This window comes from Pterocles gutturalis, unplaced genomic scaffold (genome assembly GCF_000699245.1).
Source record: "Pterocles gutturalis isolate BGI_N339 unplaced genomic scaffold, ASM69924v1 scaffold17257, whole genome shotgun sequence".
NCBI lineage: Eukaryota > Metazoa > Chordata > Aves > Pterocliformes > Pteroclidae > Pterocles > Pterocles gutturalis.
Window position 1 is genome coordinate 22,398 of NW_010113115.1, and position 26,133 is coordinate 48,530.

At 34.2% G+C, this 26,133-nt stretch overlaps 1 protein-coding gene across 1 annotated transcript in view; it reads right to left on the bottom strand.

The window, feature by feature from the left end:
* LRRIQ1 (leucine-rich repeats and IQ motif containing 1) overlaps window positions 1–25,515 on the bottom strand; it is a gene marked incomplete at its 3' end in the record, with an annotated part of 38,687 nt that extends 13,172 nt beyond the window's left edge. The window contains exons 1-13 of the mRNA XM_010074348.1: window positions 25,351–25,515; window positions 24,007–24,118; window positions 22,914–23,008; window positions 21,608–21,710; window positions 20,684–20,913; window positions 20,098–20,172; window positions 18,729–19,934; window positions 17,641–17,793; window positions 15,275–15,425; window positions 10,267–10,460; window positions 9,342–9,469; window positions 3,829–3,902; window positions 3,467–3,560 (exon numbers count right to left, since the gene is read on the bottom strand). Of these exons, the coding sequence (XP_010072650.1) occupies window positions 3,467–3,560; window positions 3,829–3,902; window positions 9,342–9,469; window positions 10,267–10,460; window positions 15,275–15,425; window positions 17,641–17,793; window positions 18,729–19,934; window positions 20,098–20,172; window positions 20,684–20,913; window positions 21,608–21,710; window positions 22,914–23,008; window positions 24,007–24,118; window positions 25,351–25,479 (2,744 nt within the window). The remainder of the gene's footprint in view (window positions 1–3,466; window positions 3,561–3,828; window positions 3,903–9,341; window positions 9,470–10,266; window positions 10,461–15,274; window positions 15,426–17,640; window positions 17,794–18,728; window positions 19,935–20,097; window positions 20,173–20,683; window positions 20,914–21,607; window positions 21,711–22,913; window positions 23,009–24,006; window positions 24,119–25,350) is intronic.
* Between the last annotated feature and the right edge of the window lie 618 nt (window positions 25,516–26,133).

Below are 26,133 nucleotides of genomic sequence, written 5' to 3' on the forward strand. Positions count from 1 at the left end.
GTTTCAAGACTGCAAAATTATTTAAATCAATACATCAACGCTCAATATTTCCACTAAGTTAGTTTTAAGTAACACACGTGAAAATACTGGAGGCTGGAAATTCTTTTACTGTTGAAAAAGATAATACCATTTTCAAAAGTTTATAACTTCCCAAGTATTCCACGTGAAGGTGAAGAACTATTACTCAGCTCAGACTATATACACTAAGTTTAAAATCAGGGAAAGTTTCTATTGGTGAGTCAGAATATTCCAAAATGTGGCTCAATAGAATAGAATATTAGGTTTTTTTGTAAATATAAAACTTTTCTTCTTTACTCCTCGTTACCGTAAGGATAATACTGCCTGATAATACATTTGGAATAAACTGATGGGTTTAGATAGACAGTCCATGAACACATAGAGAGGAATTACTAAAGCTGATGTTGCATAGTGATACATTACAAAAGTGCCATATCAAAGTTGATTGATGCTGGAGGTATTGTGTCTTTGAGCTATGGGATCTCAACTCTAGTTTTTCCAGCTGGGTTTCTCCTGGTGAAGGGCTGAGTCAATATTTCATTTAGTGAAAACTTCCTGGTGAATATTCTGTCACTTAAGAGGCCCTATTAATCACTACAGCATTGAAACACATTCCCCTAGGAGTGCTCAGACTGATCCCAGGGTTTAATTTTTAAAAAGAAATTTCTTACTACTTCACTTCTGTTGGTGTTATCGCTGGCTGGACATGAAAGTACAAAACTGATTGGGAAATTTTACAACTAATTCCTTTGTTGGTATCAAGGGGTTATGTAAAGTTCACTGGAACATATTGCCTGAAGTTATGGTCAATGCTCTATTCAGCAAATCCATATTTTATAGTATCCCATACTTTAAATCCTTTAGACAAATGAATCTCTTGTCTAATCATAAAAGCTCTATTGGGTCAAGCAATCTAAAGTGTCAGATCTTATAGTTAAATTGGAATTCAGAAAGCTTTTCCCCTCCAGGTTACAAATAAAATAACAGTTAGTTCTGTAAAATAGTGGGAATTAAAACTATGCAAATGGGAATTTAAAATATCGTCACAGTCACTGAATTTTATTCACAAAATTACATGCAGGAACCATGGGAGTGTAAACAGAATGTTAATTAAAAAAAAACAAATCAAGCAACAATATATTTGTATAGTTATCTTTAAACTACGCAAACATTTGCAACTAAACTTTCAAATAGTTTTTTCCACTGGAATACTAATCAGAAATTTGTGCAAAAATCTCCTAATGGAAGATATACATGTAAGGGTGGTTTTGTTTTTGTTTGTTTTTCTCTTGATACAACACATACTCCAAAACACACATAAGCCTAATTTTGCTGTTGTTATACTAAGCAATCTAATACATCAAATGTGAACACAATTTATCTAAACACATTCTTGTGTAACATTGCAGTGTAAAGCCCAACCTTTAAATGACCTGAAATTACAGAAGGAACAATTTTGGTCATTATTCAAAATTCTTTTGATTGTTACAGAAATGAACAGCAAAGTAAATGTCAAGGTCATCCTTATATCATAGAATCATCATAGAATCAAAGAACCATAGAATAGTTTGGGTTGGAAGGGACCTTTAAAAGTCTTTCAGTCAAACCCCCCTGAAATGAGGACTTTTGATAGATATGGCTTGAAAACTGTTTCAAAATGGCAAGCTTAAAAAAAATAATCATTTTTTTCTAACATAAAAATCTGTCACCTGTTTTAATTACATCCAAAATCAAAGTCCAACTGTTGTGTCTCATTTAATTTCCTCAGACATTTTATTACGTTAACACTTTCCTAGGTAAATACTTCATTTCCTTAGCTGAAGGAATTGGTAATGATTTAAATTGTTATCAATAAAATGTTTCTTTGCACATGTCTACCATTTCAACACATGTATTCTGGAACATCACCTAAAAAACCAAAATTGCCTTTCCAACTTGTCATTCTGCTCTTGAAGGCCTGTAGACTAGAAAGCATTAACTCTAAGGAAAACGAAAGAATACCTCACATTAAATTAACAGCACTACTGTATTTTTGCTGAACAATTCTCTCAGATAGCTTAAGTCTTGATGACTTTGGCCCATGAATGGTGTTTCAGACCACAGAATTCTCAAGAAAAAAAGGAGACTTCTACTAAAATACAAGAATAAAACCACACCCTATCCATAAACAATTTTATTCATATGGCTTACAAATTCAATCCTATCACAACTACTAATTTCAGGGATCCTGGTGACTGCATCTCATTTCATATGTCAAGTTCACTTTCTACCCTATCCAGTTTTTATATGTACACAGATAATAGTCTCTAGGACCAGTTCTTTAATTTTATTTCAGTTTGTTATTTCAGTGTTATACATCACTAGATGGCAAAAAAAAAAAAAGCATTATTTTTACATCTCTTTCATAATCATAGGAACTATTAATTTTTGGTGTAAAGATAAGGAATTCTCAGAACAAGAAAAAAGTCCAAACTTTAATTATTAAGGAAAAATCAACCATTCATTCCTACTGTTTCTTCTAAGATTTTTTTCCTTAAAAGATGGATTCCCTGATACATTTGTTATAGGAACAACCCTTTCTTTAGCTATCTGCAGTGTGAACTGTCAAAGCAGCAAAACTGTTAAGCAGTGAATGCATGTACTGATGGAAAGGAGTAAATAAGAAAAAAGGAAAAAAGGCAGCAAAGCAGAAAGAGAAACACTCTAAGAAGGTATGTGATAGACTGTCAGAAACTGATGGTTCTGAGAAGGGCAAATAAGAAAGTGTAAGACCAGAAACAGAGAAAAAATAAAGGTTTTAAACTGTGCAGATGAAAGAGCAGGAGAAAAAGGTTGAGCAGATAGTCACGTCTTTGTGTAAAAGTTTTAAAGAAATGTAAAATAGGGTAATAAAGGTCAGACAAAACCTCAGTCAGAAAGCTGAAGTTACCAAAGGTGATAAACTTGTCAGTAAAGAGGAACAACCACAATATGTGCTGAAAAATAAGATATTGTGATCAATGCACAGAGAAGTAGTTACAAATAAGCAGCACAAAGAATGCCTGTATCATCTTTATAATTTCTGCATTTGCCTAAACAAATTGTCGTTAAGAAAAATACTCATTTAGGATAACAGTCAAACAGCACAGAGACACCACCGTCGAGTTTTAGCACAAACTGCTTCTTATTAAGGTTCCAAGTGATAGGTCAAACATCAAGATTTTTGTTTGAACAAAACTACAAACTGGAATTCTTAGAAAATAAAGATCACAGAATCAAATTTTACTTTTTTTTTTTTTTCTCCATATAATTCCTTCCAATTTGTGGTAGTGTTCACAGTTGCCTCATTGCTACTATTTAACAAATGTATGTACACCTAGGTTTTGGCTGATTGATGAGCAAGATGTGTGTACACCAAGGTTTTGTCTGATTTTGATGATTAATTTAGAGAATTAATTTATTTTCTTACCTCCAGTTCCTTTCTCGGAGAAGAGGATTTTCACTGAGTGACAACTCCCTTAATTTATGACAGCCACTTAAACATGTAATGACACCTTTAAGATCTGTATTGTAGTAGGAAAGAAAAATAAATATAAATTTGAATTCAGAACCATATTATTTCTCATAAAATCTTACATGAAAGTAAAATGTAACAAAATCATTAAATACCACATGCAATTCTGCTAACTATAAGTACAGTTATAATTAATATCTACAACATCCATGTTTGGAAAATATTTATATGCTTTCTGTATGAATGTCTCAAATAAATGGGAACAATCAAAGTCAAAGAAGTTTATAATTTAATTAAGAGTTCTTGATTGTTCTTACCGGACAAGCAGTTATTTTTGATATCCAACTTTTCCAAAGATACAAATGAATTTAAAGGCACAAGCTCAGTTAAACTAAGAACAAAACAGAAGAAGGTTTTTTTTCAGTTAAATAAAGCAGCAGCTCATAAACAGAATCTTCTACAGTTATGACAATTTACTTATTTATACAAGAAAATACTCATTTAGCTATCCAAGGTGCTAGAACTAATTACTGAAATTTTAACTCTAAAGCATTTCTTAGTCTTCTCAGTAGCTTAGTTACTCATTAATGTTTTGTTTTATCTGGTAAATATTTCATTCTGTTTCTTGCATTTAGTGCTGAGGATCTCAAGTCTTGTAAAATTTACACAACTTAATTGGCTTTTCTTTAGCCACCATAACTAGAATGATACTAACAGAAGGCCCTGATTCTGTAGAAGAAATAAAATTTGATTTTCCTCTTTTCTCTTCCTTCCTTTCTCATTGCTCAAACTTCTGGTTAGTTTGTTTCTCTTCTCTGCTCAGCACATTACTTCCTAGATCCTAAAACTAACATAATTGTTGTCGGAGTTGTATTTCTTAACAGGTCAAGGCTGCACTGTCCTGTAATATATTTTTAGTGCTTCCTCTGTCTTACTAGTGCTGTAAGACAATGTCAAATAGGTGTCCATTATACAGTCAGTTATGGAACTGCTCTTCCTGCATGTCACAGCTTTTCTTCTACAATAAAGCAGCAAAGCAGTTGTAAAGCCATGACAAAATTCTTCTTTGTAGTACTGAAGAGTAAATGTAAGGAAACTGAGTTGACATTCATCTGTACAAAGGATTTTGGACTGTAAGATGTGTATTATCAGTACTTTTAAAATATTAGCAACCAATGTTATTCAAGTTTTTTTACTTACAAACTTGCATTGGTGCAACTAAATATGGATGTTGAGTGGTTTGGTCAGCTGCCAGGCTATTTCCACTATTACATTTCAGATTAAAAGTTTATTTTGTTTTATGTTAAACATGAAAAAGTGAAGTAAAAACTAAAATCAAGATGCAAAAAGACCCCCAGTCTTCAACTAAAGCTAGAATGTTTATACATAAACACATACTAGATCAACTACATATTTTTTAAAAAAATACACATTTAGGTAACTTGTTTCATCCCTGTAAGAAGAAAAGGTCTAAGCATAATGAAAGAACGGTAACACCAATGGCAACATGTGTGGTCACTTTGTGACTGCTAATTTTCATGGAAAACAGTATTTTGTGAGGGTTATAGTGCCTTTGATAGCTAGAAACCAGAATTCTTATGGTCAGAAACATGACCATACAAAAAACTGAAACCTATTCACTCCGCAAACTTACTATTGGTCAGAGCTAAAAATGCTTATTTGTTGCTGAAATGTGTGACTATGCATGCTGTGCTTCCAGCACAGGCATTACAACTGAAAGACAGATCTGGATTTAACTCTGGTACACAAATTCTGGACCAAATGCTAGTCTTGGATTCTTTAATCTTATTGAAAATTTGACCATATGCAAAACAGAAAAAAAAATAGTTTCCACATTCAGTTAACAAGTATTTCTATATGACAACATAACATTTTAATAGTAAATTCAGAGAAAGATGCAAAGCCAATTGAGTATGAGTCACTGCACTTCCATTTCTTTCTCAAACCACATTGTAAGTTGTCCTGGTTCTAGTCCTATTTAGTTCTATTACCACCCTGCCAGTTTTCCATGGAATCAAACAAATGTGAAGTGTTAACTCTAAAAAGCATTAAGCCTTATACGTAGATCTATACATAGTACTACAAATACCAGCATTTTAGGTTCTCATGACCAGACAATAGTATAGAAATATATTTAATATTTGTAACAAATATTATCTTAGATACTAGTGGCTAACAGTATGGCTTCAAAGACTGAAAATCCATGATTCAGATTATAGATGGACATATTCTGAAATATCAGGAAAATAAATGTTGCACTTAGCACAAGGGACAAAAGACAATGCAGTAGTTTTTTATTTATAGTGAGTGAGTACTCTGGATCTTCATCAGTATATGCTGTTGTGAATTAGAAATTGTCTACTGGAGCATCCTTGCCTGCCATTGGCATTATGAGAGTTAAAACATTTTCCCGTCATTCTATAGCCTTCCCTTTACTGACATTCTTTGTTAATTTTTTTCCTAAGAAAATTCAAACCAGAAAGACAAAGGACATTACTGAAAACTTAATACTACTTGACCTTGTCACATTAGCCCTGGGCATAAGAGAGATATAAATTACAAAGAAGACACAAAAGTAAAAGATATTCACAAAAAATAAGGCTATAGCTTCCTCTTTCTGTTCTGCTCCCATTTAAGACTGTAGCAGGACAGGACACAAATAGCCACAGAAACTCTATGTCAGAAAGCAAGAGTCAAGAGACCAGAATGGTTGCAAGTATGCATCAGAGAAAAAAAGACTGCTTTTCTGAACAGGAATAAATTTTATGGCTCAGGATAGGCCAAATCCTGCTCTGCATCTGCTTGTCCCCCAAAAAATTATCACTGAAATTAACAAGAGGTTAGCAGGAAAGAGGGCAAAATAATTAAAATTAAATTTATATTAACCTGTGTCTTTAAGTAAAGCTTATAGTTATTTTTCATTCTTTAAAAATAAAAATATTTTAGTTTGCAATATTCACCACATTTATAAGTAGTAATTAATTATAGTGTAGGAAATCTGTCAGTCATTTGTTTCTTGACTACTCCAACAGGCAATACTTCAACTGTATTGCCCATGGTGCCACATACCTAGAGATAAACTTGTCACCAGCAAAGAACTATTGAAAGTGATAAAAAAGATTTAGACTGGAAAGGATGAGATGGGGAAAACCACTATACATTAGTATAGCTTCTTCATGACTGAATTATTTCAACATCCAATGTCATTTAGATTTATTAGGATGACTCTTATCACTGATTCTGGTCAATTGCACGTTGACCAAGTATATGCTTTGTATGTGAAAGCCATAATAAAACACTTAATAAAAGCAGTAGTGGTGAAATAGCTGCCATTTTTATATTAGAACAAGTTAATCACTACCTGTTATAATTCGTTGTTGCTGCATTGTGGGTTTAAAACAATTAAATTTTGGACCTTTATCTTTGGCAATTTCTGGTTTACAACACAGACAAAGCACCTCAGGAATAAAAAAATTCCTGTAAATCAGTGTAAGAATTTCCTTTTCACAGTACTTCACTTTTAGAAAGAATACAGATTCACAGCATTACCATTATATGGGCTTCCTGCAATCAGTAAAAAGGAAATGGCACTCAGTGCAGCCCTGAAAAAAATTCACAAAATTGCACTAGCTGTAGGATAAAAGTAAAGAAACAGCTTTTCTTTCAACAGCTTACTCCATTACATTGACTGTTTCTATAGAACGTCGAGTTACTTATGCTATAGCACACACATATGGAGCTGCTTATAAGTGTACATAAAGTGAGTGTAACAGAGCAGGCTACTGAAATGCCAGGCATTTTGAGGCTTTTAATAGTCATTTAAGGCTATCTTGTCCTGTTTGTCACAAAGATTTGAAATAAACTATAGATACACCAAGGAAAGAAAGGGAACCGTTTGGGAGGAGGTGCATGTTTATTTTCACCACATCCAGTTTACTGATGCAAAAATAGGTGCTTTCTCCAAGTCCTGCAGAAGAAACTCAGTGCACCAAACACTGCATCTCAGGCCACTAGAAAACCAGAATAAGCACTACAATGGACACCAAAAACTGTAAGATCATGGGACAGGTGAGTGACATAAGGTGTATCTACATGGCCAGCCCAGCACAACCTAGATCCAGAGGCTTCATTCAAGCCATGCTTGAGACCGTGCTCCTAAATTGGTACTCTCCCTAGCAGGATGAGGTCTTCAAGTAGTTTTGCAAACCTTTTATTACACAGCATAGCTACATCTTAATTTTAACAAAAAACAAACCAGAGGAAGAGGAGAACACTACAAGAAGATAGAGCCACACTACCACATGTTCCACAAAAAGCTAACAGGACAAGGGAAAAGGAGAAGGGAAAAGGACAAGGGAAGAAAAAGTGAAGAACATGAATTGAACCAATACGTGTGATTCAGAATATAACACTTAACAAATAATGCTCTTGTTAATCACAGGCAGGGAGGACTTTCTCTAAACTCCAGAAGAATCATTAAAATAACAAAAACCCCCTAAAAGCCCAGCAACTTGAAGATTAGATTCTGTAAATATAGCTAGGTGTTATATTTACATCCAAGAGTTTACATGCATACTACCTCATTAGAGATGATATTAAAACAATCAGAAATGTTATATAAAAATATAGGCTGCATATTCTCAAATAATATTAATTTTTGATGAACGACATTCCTTATAATAACAGGCCTCAGTCTTACAGATCTTTTCTCCCACAGGCTCCCAGCTACCACCGACTTTGCTGAACTAAATGCCACAAAGGATGGGATTCATCTGTTCAAATGCAGATAGACACCTACATATGAGCTGGTCATTCTGACTCTGTTAATAGTCAATGAAGAGAAACAGGAGCTTGTTCGGTATGATTAGTCTCAAAGCAAATGGCTAAAAATGGCAGATGAATCACACTCTAAAAGCACCTCCTCTTCACCAACAGGAGAGTAAAGTGATTAGTTCAGAGTGTATATTCTGTATTTTGTGTGTAACAGAGTATACTCTACGTGTTGAACTGAGAACAGTCTCAGAGAGAAATGGTCACAGTACAGAAAAATAATTTATACCAATTTAAAATTAATTTTATTACTAACACATTGCAAATGATTGTAACTGTTCCTTATTTTTTTAGCAGAATTTAAATTGAGAAAAAGGGGGTGAGGTGGGAAAATAAAAATTTGACTCCTGAATATCCGGTCATTCTAACTCTACAGATGTACAGATTAGGTTAGAAAATGAACAGAAAGCTAGTTACAGAGTACTTGAGTGCATGATCTAGTTCTACTCTGCTTGTCTTGATCCTTCTTTTTTATTTTATACCTTTCAAACTGAACCATAAGAGTGAAAAATTAAAACAAATATGCCTGTGTTGGAAGGCATTAACACATACATGCAAAATAAAAAACAGCATTTTCATTTGTCCTTTTTAACTCCAGTAGTTGCACTTAACATAGCCTTCAAAGTCTGTTTTGAATAAGCTAGCTGTGAAATATGAAGTTTGACAGATATACTCTAGAAACAATTGCTGAAGAAAGGGAAAAAAAGAAACACCATGCTTTTAATAATGCCACAATGCTCAAAAATTATTTTCACATAACATCTACTAGAAAAAATTACTTTTAATAGTTAATGCTGTTTCAAATTTTCTTAGCTAAAGGTAGCCAATGTCATTACTTGTCAACCATATATTTTCAAATAATATTTTGAAGAGATAGTGATATTTTAACCATACAGATAATTATACCTTTCAGATTAAGTGTTACGTTAGTAAATTCCTCTGTATCAGTTTTGTAAGTGGAAGAATGTTTCTTGCTTACCTATTTTGAGACAGCAAAAGAATCTGCAATAGAGGCAACCAATAGAAAGAAAGCATTCTCATAGCAGAAATGCTATTATCATCCAAATATAGTTCTCTTAGGAGAACATGATTTTCCAGTCTTGGAAGCTAAATAGAAAAGAGATGGTTATTTAAAATTAATATAAATTAAAGAAACAACAATGGAATGCTTACCAGATGCTTTTCATAAATTGTTACTAAATACAAGCAAAACCCACATTTTGGATATATGTATTATTTCCTTATTGTGTATGTACCGGTTGTCACACACAACTTCTACATATCGGGGTATTTTTTAATGCTTCCTATCTACACTGAAGAGTCAATATGAATTGAAAAAAACCCAACAAACCAACAAAAAAAAAACAACCAAGAAACCAAGAGCCCAAGAGCCACAGTCTTACTATTTTATTCATGCAGTTATTTGCTGCTTATTGACATTGATTCTCTTCTCTCCTCTCGGATTCATAAGAGAAAAATTGTCAGTAAACATGACTAAGTGTACAGTTAACAAACTACTTTGCTCTTTTAAATGCTACAACACAAACTTCAAGATTTGGAGGATCAGTATACATCAAATCAGCCTGAACTATTACTTATACGTAATGATAATTTTGTTACACTTTAAACAAAGAATCATCATCATATAACACAAACTGAAGACCAGATGCTATACACAAAGGAGGGAAATATAATTACTGAGGGGGCCAATTTTTCAAGAACTTAGGAGCAAGAAAGTACTTAACTACTAGCCATTTCTGTCTTTGAAAAATCTCCCTCTAATAGGGGAAAAAAAAGAGCATGAAACATCCCATAGCAAGCAGAGAGCACATGATCAGCATTCTGAAAAATATGACTGATAACAAAGATGTATGCACAACAGCCACTGAATTCAAAGCTTTTACCTCCTGGAGGTTATTGCCTTGCAACTTCAGGATTTGAAGTAGGCCACAATTCTCAATGCCTTCAACTTGTGTGAGATGATTGAAAGAGCAGTCTAGGTGAATGAGAGTAGATGCCTCACAAAGACCTTTTGTGCTGATTAGCTGATTATGGTCCACAATTAATTGCTGAAGATTTTTCAATGACTCCAGACCACCTGAAAATTAAAGATTTTTGCTGTATTAAGCCATAATGAAATAATAACCTGTTGGTTTTCAAGTATGAAGAACACTCCGGACTTTGCATATATTTCTATTATCTGTATTAGCAACTAATATTAGTCCTGTAAAAGGTTTAAAAATAATTACCGTATTTTAACACAATCAAATACACAATGTGTACAGTTCACAAATTTCTGCTTCTGTTAACCAAGCAATAACAACAATTCATAAACCCTTTAGCACTTCTCTTGGAATGGAACATTTTTTAGTAATAAACTATACTTACTGTGCTTAAAGCAGAACCTATGGGCTCTGTGAAATTCTAACAGCCCTCTTAAAAATCACCCCTCAGAATGGAAATGGTATTTATGTTTAAAAGTTGATTTTCAACATTTAATTTCTAAAATACTTTTTAAAGTTATCAGCAAGTTGAGAACAAATTGTTTTAAAACTTAGGCCAGCACTAACTCTATTGTTCAAGTGCATCGTGTTTAAGGAATTATGTTATAAAGTATTTTTATTGAAGAAATTTATAAAGAAAATGTAGTGCCTTTAAGTATAAAGTTATACTTCTATAGCCTTTACACTCTCAACAAACTTACTCCTGACAGCTAATGTAAAGAGCAAGTGTGTGCACATGCCAGATGTTCTGCAATGGCACTCAGGATTATTTGAGATAATCCTTTGTCTCATCTTTATCTCACCCAAAACTTCCCAAGTTCCCAAAAGGAACTTGGGCGAGCTCTACAGAGGTGAATGTCTTTGTGATTGTCCTCTGCGAATCAACTGGATTATGAACCATAGATTACTGAGAATAGAGAAGAGGAATTGAAAAAGAAAATGAATGATAAGGAGAAAACAGAAGTAAAAAACTAAATGCTAAAACTAGCAGAACATCTAAAAAACCCTGTCAAATATAGGCCTTCAAATCACAGCAATTTAAAAATGGAAAGCACCTAGTGGAAGTAACACAATTGCCTGACATTAAAGAGATATCATCCTAAATCTAAAACAAATGTTCCATACTGTAACTTCAAAACTGTGCTTTAGGAAATAAATATACAAACCTTTAACTATTCTGAAAGAATTTCAAATATGCCCACGACATTTTATCCAGCCTCCAGGATCCTAGTCTGTGTTTTCTTCTATGGTCAGATAACAATAAAAAAGGAACCAGCACCATCTAGTGGTCTTAAAACAATTTAATTTTAACAGTGTCTGCAATTAACAGCTCCCAAAATTTCCTCACAAGACTGGTCCTGCAATCTCCACTTTTAAGTTATCAGCATAGCAGTACCGAACACTTTAAAATTAGTCTGGAGCAGGACACAGAGGAGACATTGCACAAGCAATAAGAAAAGGCAAAGAATTTACACAAAATCTGGAAATTTCCTATTCTGCATGCTGCACAAAGCACCTTTTTTACATCTCCTTCTCCTCATCTGTCTTATTAGATCAAATGTCATTTGGAACAGACATGCCAAGGCTACATACAATGGGATCATAAACTATCCTGGAACTATCAAATGCAGTCCAACAGAAACATACACAAGAGAGAATAATGTAAAACAAACAGATGGTATTTTAATGTTTCTTCCGCACACGTGTAAAATTAAAGATAAGCATGAATGTCTTCTGTGCATTTCCAGATGTTATTGTCTGTTTTACATATGATGCAACCAACAATAGCTACAGCAGAATATGGGAAAATGCATTCTGTTGAAAGACATATGGTTTCAGCAAGATTTGTGGAGGACCTTTGTATGAGTAGCTCTTAGCACTTTGCAAAATGAAGCTGGAGTCTGTTAGCTAGGGACTGTATCTTAGCTATCAATGCAGTTCTGAAGTAAGTTCTATGTGCGACAAAGATGAATGATAGGTGGTTATGCATTGTTATTCTTAGCACTGCCAGGATTTTAGCCAACACACTACGGCAATATAGACATCCTAGAAAAGTGTATTCTATGACTTAAGTCAAAACACTACCTTTTGTGTAACAAAGTTTTTAAGTAAAGCATTCATCTTCCAAATACAAACATACACGCTGAACTTCAGGATATTACTTATGCAATTACTTAATTTGTGATCACACATTCTTAAGTGGAAAAGCATAACTGAGATATATTTTTCATACTTTTACTGTTATTTTTAAGGGTTTTCTGTCAACTCTAATTTTTCCGCTACTGATGCTATATTTCAATGAGAGGAGAAAAAAGGCAAAAAGAAATCATAGTAAGTTTGACGTTTCCTACAATAAGTTATTAAAACAGAAGCATTACAAACACAAAGAAACCTTACTTTCTGGTAAAAAGCTCAGAGCCTATGTTAAAGCTGAATGAACAGAGAACATTGCACAGTACTGCAGCTTCCAAAATTGCTAAGGGACATCCTGAAAGATTTACAGATGGGAGGGATAAATTAACTTCTCAAAACTCTTAAATCCATTTTTGTGTGTGACTACTTAGAACCAATATGTTATTGTATGAAATAAATCCTGTATTATGCATCTGTTTTAAACAGATATCCTCAAAGCAACTCTGGAGAGGAGAAAGACAGATTCCAATCTGAGATTTTTGTGAACATTTATTTATCCACTCAAATTCATTAGAGACTCAGTAAACATAGAAGCACACTGCACAAAACAGAAAGTACAAGAGGATTTTACTCCACTTGGTCTGTACAAAGATACTACATTACAGACAGATGCCGCATTCCTAAATGTCATTGACTAATATTATGTCATTCTTACAGTGATCTTGCAGACATTTTTATTGAATGACATAAATCTGAATAAGAATCTTATCCAGCATTACTGGCTACAAGGACATAGACAAAGCTTCTTTAACCAGTTTATTTTATTATTTCTCATTAAGGTACTGATATGCTTTTCCAGTAAACATTGATACTGCAGCACCTTTATTCTCAGGTATTATAAAGTCTGCTCACAAGTATTAACATTCTAAATTCACACATATTAGCAAAAAATATTTAAAATATCAACACTAAACCCTATAAATCCACACATTTATTTTTACACTTTCCCATTTCCTGTGCCCTTGTTACTTATCATGGAATTGCATTATCCATGTTCACACTGTTTCAGAATCCTAACTATTCCTTTACATAAATGTCTTATGTGAATGTATTTCATCTATCAGCTTAATAATTGTTTTATATTATTTTCCTGTTGTCCAGCAGGAAAATAAAAGTATGTCCATATACTTTAAAGAAACTTAAAAGTCTAAATCAAGACAAATCAAATCAAAATCAAAATCTCCTTATCTCTTTTCCATTCCTAGCTCTGCAGTCTTTCAAAGTAACATCTTTAGATTTAGCACAGACTAAGAATGCAAGTAGAAAGCCACATTTTCAGGTTTCATGTTTCAACTTGTACAAAATTAACTACTTCATCATATGCAATTTTTTTTTTTCTTGACCATAAGATTTTATTTCAATGGACAAATCTCTGAAGATTCATCTCTGTTAAGACTATAATACTGAAGTTATACAGTCACACATATTTTGGTGGCCTTTACAAAATTCACAGTATGTGACACACCAAAATCCAAGTTCCCAGAGTACAGGGAGGCTGTTAAATTTAGTTCTGTTCTGTCTGCTGTGCTGCCTTCTTGAAGGGAATTTGCTACTTTCAAGCCTTGAGAGCTCCCTTTCAGTTAACGATTGGACAATTTACTACTACCTTTTCTCAACTGTTAATGTTGCTTTTGAGGGCCCACTAATGGTCTTCCCTCTGTACCTCATTCTAAAAACAAAAAACTGGCTTCCACACTTACAAACAGCAAAGCTCTTTGTTATTTTCACTGCACTATAATTTCCTGACCTTTTGTCAGTAGAAAAGGCTCTGGATCCTGATTACATATATACCAAATCTACATAACACAATGCAATATTTTTGGCTTGCCAGGAGCCGATACACAATATCTACCCCTTAGGCATTTTACAGTCTGAGTGGCAGTACAGCCTGAGGCAAACACTTGGTTCCTGGCTGGGCAACAGAAAACATGTATCTCCTGGGAGAAAGATTCCACGTACTGATGCATCTATTGAGTGGTCTGGGTGCATGTATATCCTAACTGGTTGACTGTATGCTAAAGGTACACCTGTTGCCTGCCAGTTGTTGGACCTAACAAATATAACAAACTGCCTTTGTAAACATAATATGGTTGGCACACCTGTTGTGCCTAATGATTTGCACAATTTTAACTTAGGCCAATTCTTTTTTTCCCCGCTTTGGGGCAATGAGCAGCAATGAAGAGCCAGAGGGGGAGGAAAATGTAGAAAAATAGTTTGAAGCCAGAATGAGCAGCATTTTCGAATAAAGAGAGGCCACGGTCCAGTGTTAGCATGGTTCACAGACTCAGACAGATAATATGATTTCTATGTAACTACTTACTTTGCCAGTCAGGAACACATGGGAATTCTCTGCAGTTGCAAAGCTAGGCTTTATATTAATTGTTTCTGTAGATAAACTGAACTCAGGCTACTCACATATTCCAATTGAGTTAAAGCAGGTAATATTAAGGGCCCTTCTAGAAAGATTTTCAATTCTCTTTTACTGGCAATAGTTATATGACCTGGTAGATGGAATACATGGTGGTAGTTAAGCCTTACTACAAATAAATGTGAAGTTGAGTATGCTTTAAAATGTAGGTCTGTTCTAAGTCTGTTTCCTCATTCTCCTTGGGCTTAGCAGCTGGCTGGCCCTGAATCCAAGGAAAGTATAAATCTGAATATAAACAGCACAAATATTGCTAAACAAATTGGAATAATTTTTCATTCATTTTCTTACCAATTCGAGTGATTCTATTGTAGGAAAGTTCAAGATTTTGGAGATTTATGCAGCCATCTAAGCCACAAACTGACGAAAGATGATTCTTGCTCAGAATCAGAACACAGAGATTTTCTAGATTTTCACAGTCAATTATGTGAATGTTGTTTTCCTGCAATAAAGGAAAAAGAGAATATTAAATAGCATCTGAAGTGAAATAGCAGAAGTAGATATATACCATAAAAATATGGTAGATTGTCATCATTGCTTATTTTTATCCTAAACTTCTAGCTAGGAATAAAGGCATCTCTATTTTTTCCATTAGGAAAGTAAACTGATGAGTCACAGAAACAGTCTTTTGTGTCCTGCTGGGATAAAACAAAAATGTATCTTAAACTTCATTCTGTCTCTGAAAATGCCCAGAAGTTGAAACAAAAAGTTTAAGGAGAACGTAAGGACAGAGTGGTCTTTTCCATATACAATTTCCTAGCTTCCCAGATCCTAGGAGACTGAAAAAAAACCTGCATAGAAACCATCATATTTATTAGATACTATTGAAGACAGTTATGACTTGGCTGGAATCTTATTTATTAATAATGAAAATCTGCATTTAGAAGTATTTTGGTCAGAAACATAAACATTGTTTTCAGCTAATGTTCTTCCCCCAAGAGACCTTGTTCTTTTAACATCTCCCTTCCCAAGCCATTTTAATAACACTTGCTCGAATTTTTATTTCACTATTTGCTGCCCTTGCTGTTTTCTTCTGGTTTTCACCTACAGATGTTCAAACAAACTAAACTTAAATTCCCTGCCTTTGTAACAAACTGATTAAGCCAAAGAGTCTAATTCCTATTCCACAATTAACATGCTGACTAGATTTAGGTGCTACTTTCAGCTGCACGCAGAGATGTGTACAGGTTTCCTTTGGAAGCCATAACACTGATTTCTGCCCTTGGACAGCCCCTTCAGTTAAACCAGTAAGTTAAAGCAGAGAACTGATACAGCTTAAATGTTAGCTTTTGTATCAAGAGAAATGAGGGGCAATATCAAGTAGGAATTAATATCCAAGGGAAACAGAGGCAGCTGCTTTAGCTATATGAGAAATACCCATGAAACAATCTTGGACTGTCAACTGTCACAAAAGAGGCTCTTTCTTCATCAAGGCTGAATGGAAGACAACTGCCACATTAGCTGGCACAACGAAAGTAAAAGTATTATAATCAACAACACCTATAATTATTAATAAAGCATACTTAAAAGTATATCTAAGTTTTCTCTTTAACTAAATTATCCTGACTTATCCCAGCGAGGCAATACAGTATATTATTTAAAGTATAACATCTTAAATTAAAAAAAAAAACAACAAACAAACACAAAAGCAAAACTGTACTGTAAGAGATAATATTTGATCTAAAAATATTCACATATAAGTACCAATCTTACTAAGACTGGCAGCTAGATATTATGCTCTTATACTAATAATTTGCTCCTGTATTTTGAGGTACTCAAAATTATCAAATCGCAGAAACTACATTCCGAATAGATAAGAAAATTACACAGGTATTTCAACCTGCCCTATTTCAAAGCTCTAATTACTGGACAAACAGCACTCCTTTAACCGTAATTATCATCAGCTCTCTTCTCCTAATTTAATTTAAAAAAACCAAAACTAACAAAAGCCCATACATTGGAAAGAACACCAGTTACCAGGCAAGCAGAAACATTCAAGATTTCTACAAATAATTCACAACTTTCTGGTGAATTGGTATGGTTAAAACACATGAAATGTGAACAGAGTGTTGCATTTAAATTGTCAAGTTCTGGAACTAAGATGCATCACAGAGCAAAACATTTTCTTTAGTCATTAAATTTACAAGGTCATGCAAGACACTGTGCAGTAGCAAGTACCTAGACATTATACCTCTAATGTAACTCACTATACTGTTCCTTGAGCATATATGAGAGTAATTTTAACCAATATTCGAGGTGTGTATTGCAAAGGACACTTCCTTTTACCTACTCTTGTTTAAGCTGAGCACCTGCTATGGTGAACAGCATTTGCCCCCCCCCCCCCCTGAGAGACCAAGGTAATGAAGATCTGTCACTGCACCATACTAACACTAATCCTAGACCGATACTCTCATGCACTTTTCTTATTATAGCATAATTCATTTCAATGATGTTGCTTTAGTACAATGCAAATTCTTACATGCAATACAAATCTGCTGGTATAACTTTGTTCATATTTGGGAGTATTTTGTTGATGTTCCTATGCTCTTAAGGCACTAGAAGTAATATATCCATTTGGACACAACTGCATAACCACCTAAGCAGCAAAACTGGCAGTTCTCCCCAGTTTATAATAAAGAATCAAATATGCTTGGTACCTCCACATTGATATACTTTAGGCCTTTGCAGCTACTTAGTCCCTCCAGTGCAACTAATCCACAGCGCCTCAGAGTCAAAACTTGAAGATTTGAACACTCAGATAATGTTGAGAGGCTACAAGCCGGCAAATCTTCAAGTGTAAGTGTTGTGACCTACATGCAGTTATTGAGAAATAAAATTAATTGTATATTGAACATTCATTGTACAATACCACATTATGGCTATTTTATTTCTTTAAAAAGAAAAAGACAAAAACTACATTCTGTTAACACTTTAGAAAATGCAAGCAATGAATGTTAATCCTTTCATATAAAAACAGATGGCAATGACAGGTTTGATGGGAGAAGTTATTATGAAAACAATCTGTTTGATTTTAACATCCACCTTAAAATAAATATAACGAATGCTTTGCTAATGACATTGAATTTGAATGGATGGAAGATTAACACTAAGCAAAACAATTAATAGTGTGAATTGTTTCACATCACACTATCATAAATAGTGCACAAGAACAGAAAAACAGTTCAGACTAAAAGTGTATGTAGTCTAGCATGTCATCTCAGAGTTGGATACCAAGATGAGAGCACAAAGCAAGCATACAGTAATAAGTTAGTAAGTGGCAAGAAAAGGAAGTTCTGGGAACCAAGAGATATTCTTTATGGCAAAACACCACCTATAAGCTGACCAGCAATGTCTTGCTTTTGGAAGAGACTAGCCTTCTCAAAACTCTGAAGGGGCTAGATGAGCAGAAGCTGAAATGTAGACCATCATATAAAGGCAAAACCACGTTAATTTAGCAGAAAATAGAAGCTAGGAGCTCTTGCCTTTTACAGGCTCAAGTCATCTGAAGACTAATACCACACCAGTCTGCTCTACAATGCTCACAGGAATTCAAAAGTCATTCTCATTGCCCTTATTCTGCACTAGTGCAGAGGAACTCTGACTGAGATCTACATCCTGATCAATGATAATCTCCTCCTCTTCCAAAACAGCATGCTTCTGACATATCAAATTAAAAAAGAAAATAAAAAGAAAAAAAAATGTTGTTATGGCTTCCTATTTCATCCTAAATCCTCCATATAGTTACCTGCTGCAGAGTACTCCAAGGGCCACTATGAAGTATCTTTTGTGTACTTAATGGAGGCATCTTTCTAACCAAACCTTTCCTTGGTCGTTTTTTTATAGTTGCTTGCTTTCTTTGGTTTTCTTCATATATTTTAGACCAAGATCTACATGTGTTCATCCAGTTTATTCTCTTCTTTTCAATATCATCTGGAAGAATTAGTTTACTGGAGCACTCAGCTACATCTTGAATTCTGTCCCAGGTCTCTCTGACTTCCTCATTAGCATCTTCTGTTAGAAACACAGTTTTCTTCATTGTTTCAGACTGAGAAAATTGATCTTTGACTTCTCTATCACTAGCATTTGGCTGGACATTTGGTGGACTGCTGCATATATTGTTTGCCTTATTTTCTACCATGTCATTATCTTCAAAATCATCAGAGTCATCCTTTGAAGCATGACTATTTGGAGCTTTATTAAGATATGTAGTTTGTGAGTACTTTTCTTCTACATGTGTTAACAAATTAAGGCATATGTTCTCATTATTTACTTGAGAAAAGTGTTCCTTCTTCTCAGAGACTAGTATATTTGGGGTTGGTGTCAAATTTCTTTCTGCTGGAATTATCCAATCATTTGTTTCCTCCAATATTTCAGTCTGTTTTTCTTTTTGTTTGTCTACTTGTTTATTTAGTTCATTCTTCTGTACTATTATTACTTCTCTATTTTCTATCTGCTTATCCTTTATTATGTTTTCATTATTGTTTTCTCCACTTTTACTCACAGTTTTTGCTCTTTTTTCTCCTAGTTTTCTCCATTCTTCTCTTCTTATTTGTGGCTGTTTTTCAAGTCTCAGGGTTTCTTTCTTTTTCTCATATTCCTCATGCCTCCTTGCCTGTTCCAAATATTCCTGTCTTTGAAGTTCTTCTCGTCTCTTTTTTTCCTCTACTTTCTTTTGCCTATTTTCTTCTATTCGCCTCTTCATTTTTTCCTCTTTTTCTTTCATTTCTCTCTCTATGCCTTCTAATAGATTCTGCTTCTTTTTTATTTCATCTTTCCATTCTTTTAAGATGGGAGCATATTTTTTACGGACTAAAAATGATCTAAATCTAGCTTGGATTTTCACAGCTGCTGTATTTTGTTGTTCTGCCAGCTGTTGGCTTTCTTTGGCTTTCTGTTCTTCCAAGGCCTTTTTCTCCTCTTCTATGTGCAACTGTAGCTTCATGATCAATTCCTAGGCCAAAACAATTAGGACAGAATTCAACCACTTTTCAAATAGGACAGGTGTTGGCACATATTTGTCATTAATAAACAGAAACTGGTGTATTAACTGTTCCAGAATAACATTTATTCTCAAATATATGATAGTAACCTCACAGTCTTTTGCACAACCTTACCTCATGCTGCATAATTTTCTCTCTCCAAGCTTTCTTTTCTTTCTGTAACTCATCCTCTATTTCAGTTTGGTGTTCCTGCACAACAAATTAACTTAAATGAATATTGTATAAAACCTGTAATATCATATAATACCCTCTCTCCAACCTCTTGACTTGCAAATAGTCCACTTTTGTGCATGCCTGAACTACAAGGAGAAACTCAGATATTTGAAGATCAAAATAAACAGCTGGACACTTGCATTGGTAATGCAGATCTGGTCATGTACTGAAAGATAGATACCTTCAGAGAGTCAGCATATTGGTACTGACACAAACAACTGCCACCTTCCTCATAACATAACAGAAACAAACACTCTGAAAGTAGCATGAACAGTCCTCCTTTAATTGCACTGGTATATTACTGATAATCTTAAAATCTTTCAAACAGGAATTTTGTTCAGTAAAGAAATTTTCACTGAAATTGCTTGTCAATGAAAAATGAAAGTTCAAGCCTGTTTTTTCACTATTTGCAAATAAACAAATCACATTAGATCTTGAATTCAGATAGTCTAGATGGGAACAGACTGGCTTAAACTTCATTAATTACCTTATGAAGAAGCTCTAACTTTATTCTTTCAGCCTCAAATTCCTCCAGACGCTGCACCCTTCTTGCATGTTCCTCTTCATTCTGTTTCTCCTGTGCTTCCCTCTCAGCTTTCCAGTTTTTCCTCTTCTCATCTTCAAGCTCCTTTTGTCTTTTCTCCCACTGCTCAAATTCTTGTCTACACTTCTCTTCTACTTCACGATGAGTAAGGCTTATGCTCATTTCAACATCAGCTATGAATTTGTAACCAAGCAAACCTTTTATTTAATTTCCTAATAAGCACTGGAGGACATTAAACAGAGTATTGACAAGAAAAGGATTGTGTGCTGATACAGCCACCAATATATATATCCCCAAGGAAATCAGAACTACAATGCGAGTCTTTTCTATCAGAGATGTCTTATTATCATGATGCACACTTACTGACTCTGCTACAACCATGCTTATTCTACCAATGCATATTTCAGGATTACACTTTGGCTTCAGGATGAATGTCTTCTGTGGCTATCACCAGGGGTTTTAGAACTGCTCTTCCAACCCAAAGCATGCAAAAGCCACAGCTAAGGGACACATTCCCAGCTGATGTGACCATAAAAAACTACAAGAAGTTGTGGCCAAAGCACAACGTGCTTAGTGCCTCCATTCTAACTTCCATTTGTATTCATATTATGTAAATTTTTTTGGGTAGTATTCTTTGAAACAAATTTTGATCAAAACATTAAAGACTAGGATAATTTTGTGATCCTGATATAAGACAAAAGCACAGGCATTTACTCACGTGCAATTCATGAATATCAAAATCTATTGCATACTGCAACGTGTAATTCTTTACAAAGAATGTTATGATATTCATGAAAACAGAAAAGCAGGCAATAGTGATATGACACTAAAGATGAACTCAAGCAGACGACTAATGCATCTGCTTACCTGTAACAAAATGGTCAGTGACCACTTCATCACTGGTGAACTGACTGTTACAACTAGGTGTTGTAGCAATCTGCAAGTCTTCATTTTCAATTTCAAATAGTACCTAATATAGTTTAACATTGTCAGTAAGAAACAAGAAAAACAATTTAAAAGCAGAACATTATAAAGATCTTTCAGAACAAGGAAAAGCTTTTCATCATATGACAAGTACAATAATACAAAATTTACTACTGATGGGAATCCTTAGACATTGAATAATGCAAATGTATCAGTCAAAATATTGTTTTCTAGAGTAATAAATATTGGAGTATTACTCAAAATACATAATAGTTCAACGTGGCTTTTTAATATTTTACATTTTGACCTGGAATAATTAATGTTTTGCATCTGGGATTTGCTAAAGTTCATGTGGAACTAAGCACTATATTTATGCATTAATACTGCTATGTACATATGGGAAGAACTAGTTACAGAGCAAATTTTTAAGAATTCTATTTGAAAATAATGCTATGGGCACAATGATTGCTACATTTCTTTCATTGTTCTTTATTGGCAAGAAGTAATCTATTCCTGCTCATTTATCTGTTCATCACATGCTTGGGACAAATATTAATATTTGTAATGTAGCTTAAGTCACATAAAGTAATTGTGCTGTTCTAAACAATGTTCTTCTGAGGACAAAAAAAATCATGTATGCAAAAGTGCTCACTAATAAAAGCCAGGCGACAAATTAAAAGTGATTAAATTAAACACAGGTTTATGTTTTTCTAAGAATTTCAGCAAGTTATTCAGTCAAATCCTATGAAAATACAAAAGAAGCCAGGTTCATAATTCTTGATTTGTCTTTGAAAGTCACAGACATTATTATGTTTACATTTTCTATAAAATAATGGAGTATATTAGGAGCAAGATTAATAGCAGCACATCCTCTTGATCATCATAAAAATAATATTAGAGAAGCTTAAAAATGTTATACTATTGAGTTAATATTCAGCAAATAATTAACAATAAAGGATTATTCAGTTTTGTTTAATTTTGTTGATTTTTGTACTCAGGATCTCAACTACCGGTAACCGAGAATTTACTGCAAATTTTAAAACCTACAGACATGGTGCCTTACAGCTGATGTCCCAGTTCTAAAGAATGGCATGTACAAACTCCTCTTAATAATTTATGGACAGTCTGGTAGAAACAAAACTGAACACATCTACAGGTCTCCTTAAGAGGAGGAGCAAAGCGACTGTAAGTTATCTATATTACTTAATAGAATTTTGTTCACTATAAATATTGTTTACATAGAGAATACCCTTTTTTTAAATTGTTCTGGATCTTCATTATATTCAGAAGCCAATTCCGCCATGCAATCTGAAGCACGGCAAGAAACTGCTCCATAGATGTTACCTAAAGAAGAAATAAATATATAATCTAGTACACAGAGAGAAAATCCTTTACCAGTACCCAGTTCTGCTCTATGCTGCTTAGCTACTATATTTCTTTAAACTAAAATAAAGTGTTTCTTTTCCTTCAAAACTTAACACCACCACCTCCCCCTCCCCCTAATTTTACTCAAATATATATGGTAGTCATTTATCTACACTGAACTGAAACACACACAATGATATGGTAAGAATCCAGTGACAGCCAATGTGAAAGAGAATTCCACAGCAAAGAACAGAGCAGAATGTTTTCTGTGTACAAAAATGCAGTAGAACCTGTATCAGATAAGTCAAAAACTGACAAAGAACTACAAAAATGAGAAAGAGTAAGTGTCCATTACAAAAAAAGAATAAAAAGAAACCTTCCCCAAATATAAAAATGTATAGACAATACTGAACTTTTGTTTACAAAGATTGTTGAACTAAATGAATGTTAAACTCAAGATGATGGGAAAAACTAGAACAGGACAATGCCAGCTCACTGCCATATAAACTATGACCTTGGCTTCAGTCACACAGCTGACACAGCAATATTGTTCTCAATTACGAGGTCATTTCATTTAACGCTAGCTTGGACATCTCTAAAGACAGACTTTAAACATATCCTATGGGGTTCAATTTTATCTGAACTCATAACTTCAGCTCCTAGTGACTTCAATTTAGATTCTCATTAAGAGTCTGTCCCAGGTCCTGTCTGAGAATGATCCTGCAACTTGCCTTGATCTATGGTTTAGCATCAGATGAATTTTAAGAAAAATTCAATTCATACTCAGATGTTAATCCTAGAAGACAGCATTGTGTAGTTTTATTCCTAGGGATTTTCAGCATGCACTCAGAAGGTGATGCAATAGGTTTCGCTGCTTGCTGTACTTAAAAGTTTCCCTTGTTCTACTGATGATTATTAGATTAACTTCCACTGGCAACAGGAGGTGCGTAAATATTTTAACTGTGTTCCCTGCTTACTTGTAGTTTCTTTATCTTCTAAGTCTTGCAGTATAAGCTTTTCAGCTTCTTGATTTCTGCTCTTTATAAAGTTTAAATAGGAGAGAACTGATTCTGGTAAATCATCTGAAATCTAGAAAAACACAGCATTTGACATAAATTCTACATTTTTATCTCACAGCCACGACCAGAGGTAAATACTTGCCATGCAAGAATAAAGACTCATTTTGGCTTCACTGATAAAGCACTGATGGAGATTTAGTAGCAATTTCTACTGAAATTGGTCCCAATTCCTACACCCATCCCATTGTCTTATCACCCACTGAACAATTAATAATTCTCATTTTTAATTACATTCTAATTAAATTATGATTGAAACACATTTTAGTAACTTCCACTATCTTCAGAAACGTGTTTTGACTAACAATTTATTTATAATTGTGTTGGATCAAGAAATTAAGGAAAAGGTTAAGGCCAAAATTACAAATACCTGTGATGCACAGGATCTTTTTCTAAAAAATGTTGAAACTCTTTAAAAAAATAAATTACTTTTAAATTTACTAATGTTTAAAGTATGCAAGTAAATCAGATGCTTTAACTTTCTTTACTACATAGATATTTTCTATTCAAAAGACTGTCTTTACTGGAAAAAATGGGAAAATGGATTGCTTTCTCTCAGATGTGTAAATTGCAGTAAATACTGCTGGCATTCAGCATGTGAGTGCCTAAATAATTATCACTGATGCCTTTGCCTATCTTTATGTCATAAAACATATGATTTATGGTCACATATGACCAATATAATCTGCCCTAATATCCTATAGACCAATCCTTCTGCTACGAGTCTGAAACATTAAAATAACTGAAAAGGACCCAAATAACTGATTGGATTGCAGAGGAAGATCTTTCCCCAAAATGAGAAGTCATCCAAAAAAGAGGACTTGAAGCACTAATTTATATGAAATTAATATCAGCAAGTCTTCAAACATAAGACAGTCTCCTGTAAGATTTAAATACAGATTTAAATGAAGAATCATTGGCTTCTTCATCCAGATTTAACCTATCTGATTAGCTTTAATAAAATCTTCCTGCTTCAGAGGATTCTAAACCAAATCATTATATATGAATCTGATTTTCTCACTGAAGCAGAATGCTGATATTCATCTCAGCATTGAGATGGATATAATCCATCACCATTGGAGATTACATTTTTCATGAAGCAATACTACCTAGACTACTTTTCAGAAGAAATCCTCAGGTTAAGTATTTCAGAAAAAAGTTAATTCACCATCTGATGATGGCCTTCCAATGCCTCTACTACTTTCAAGCAGAAATAGAAGCAGTTTCAGCCCACTGAATACTTACTGTCTCACTGTCACTCAAAGCTTCATCTGATACCTCTGTGTCAGGATCATCTGCTTCAAAGGAAGAAACACTGATTCTGCTTAATTCAACTTCTATTTCTTTTTCAATTCTTTCAATATCTTCAGACATTCTACTTTCCACAGTGCCTTATCTGCTTTCAAAACTACACAAAGAAAATATTAACTTTCACCACTGCATAAACCAAAATATGCTCATTTAGCACAAATTTATTCACATGTATTTATTGACCAGTTGGCTTAAAACATGAAAAGGAACAGCAGAAGTTTGTTCTGAACACCTCACTCCATACCAAAAAGGAAAAAAAAAAGAAAAATTTTATTTTGTGACAAGGGTATCCCCCTTCAGTTTATCCCTCTAAATTTTGCAAGTGTTACCAAATTGGAATACTAAAAACCTCTGCCCGCTCTCTACTCCATGTGGACAGTACCAGTGCCATGGCCTAAGCCTCACAAGGGTTTTTTAGTAGCCCTAATGGCTGCAAATTAAAAAAAAAATAAAAAAAAAAAGCCCCAAACAATAAATACATATTAACAATTAAAAAATAAGACCAAGGCTTCAGAAAGCACTAGATGAAGTTGTAATGATCCAGAGAAAGCAGTGAGAAACGGGCCAACGCACGTAAGTACAAGACTTGTAGACAGATCCAGGAGGGAGGGGAAGCCGTCCTTCGCTGTCCCCTCCTCTCTCCACAACCCTCACCCCTCTCCTAACCCCTAGCCCCAACGAGGGTGCAGGGGAGGCAGCCCAGACCCCGCTCCACCA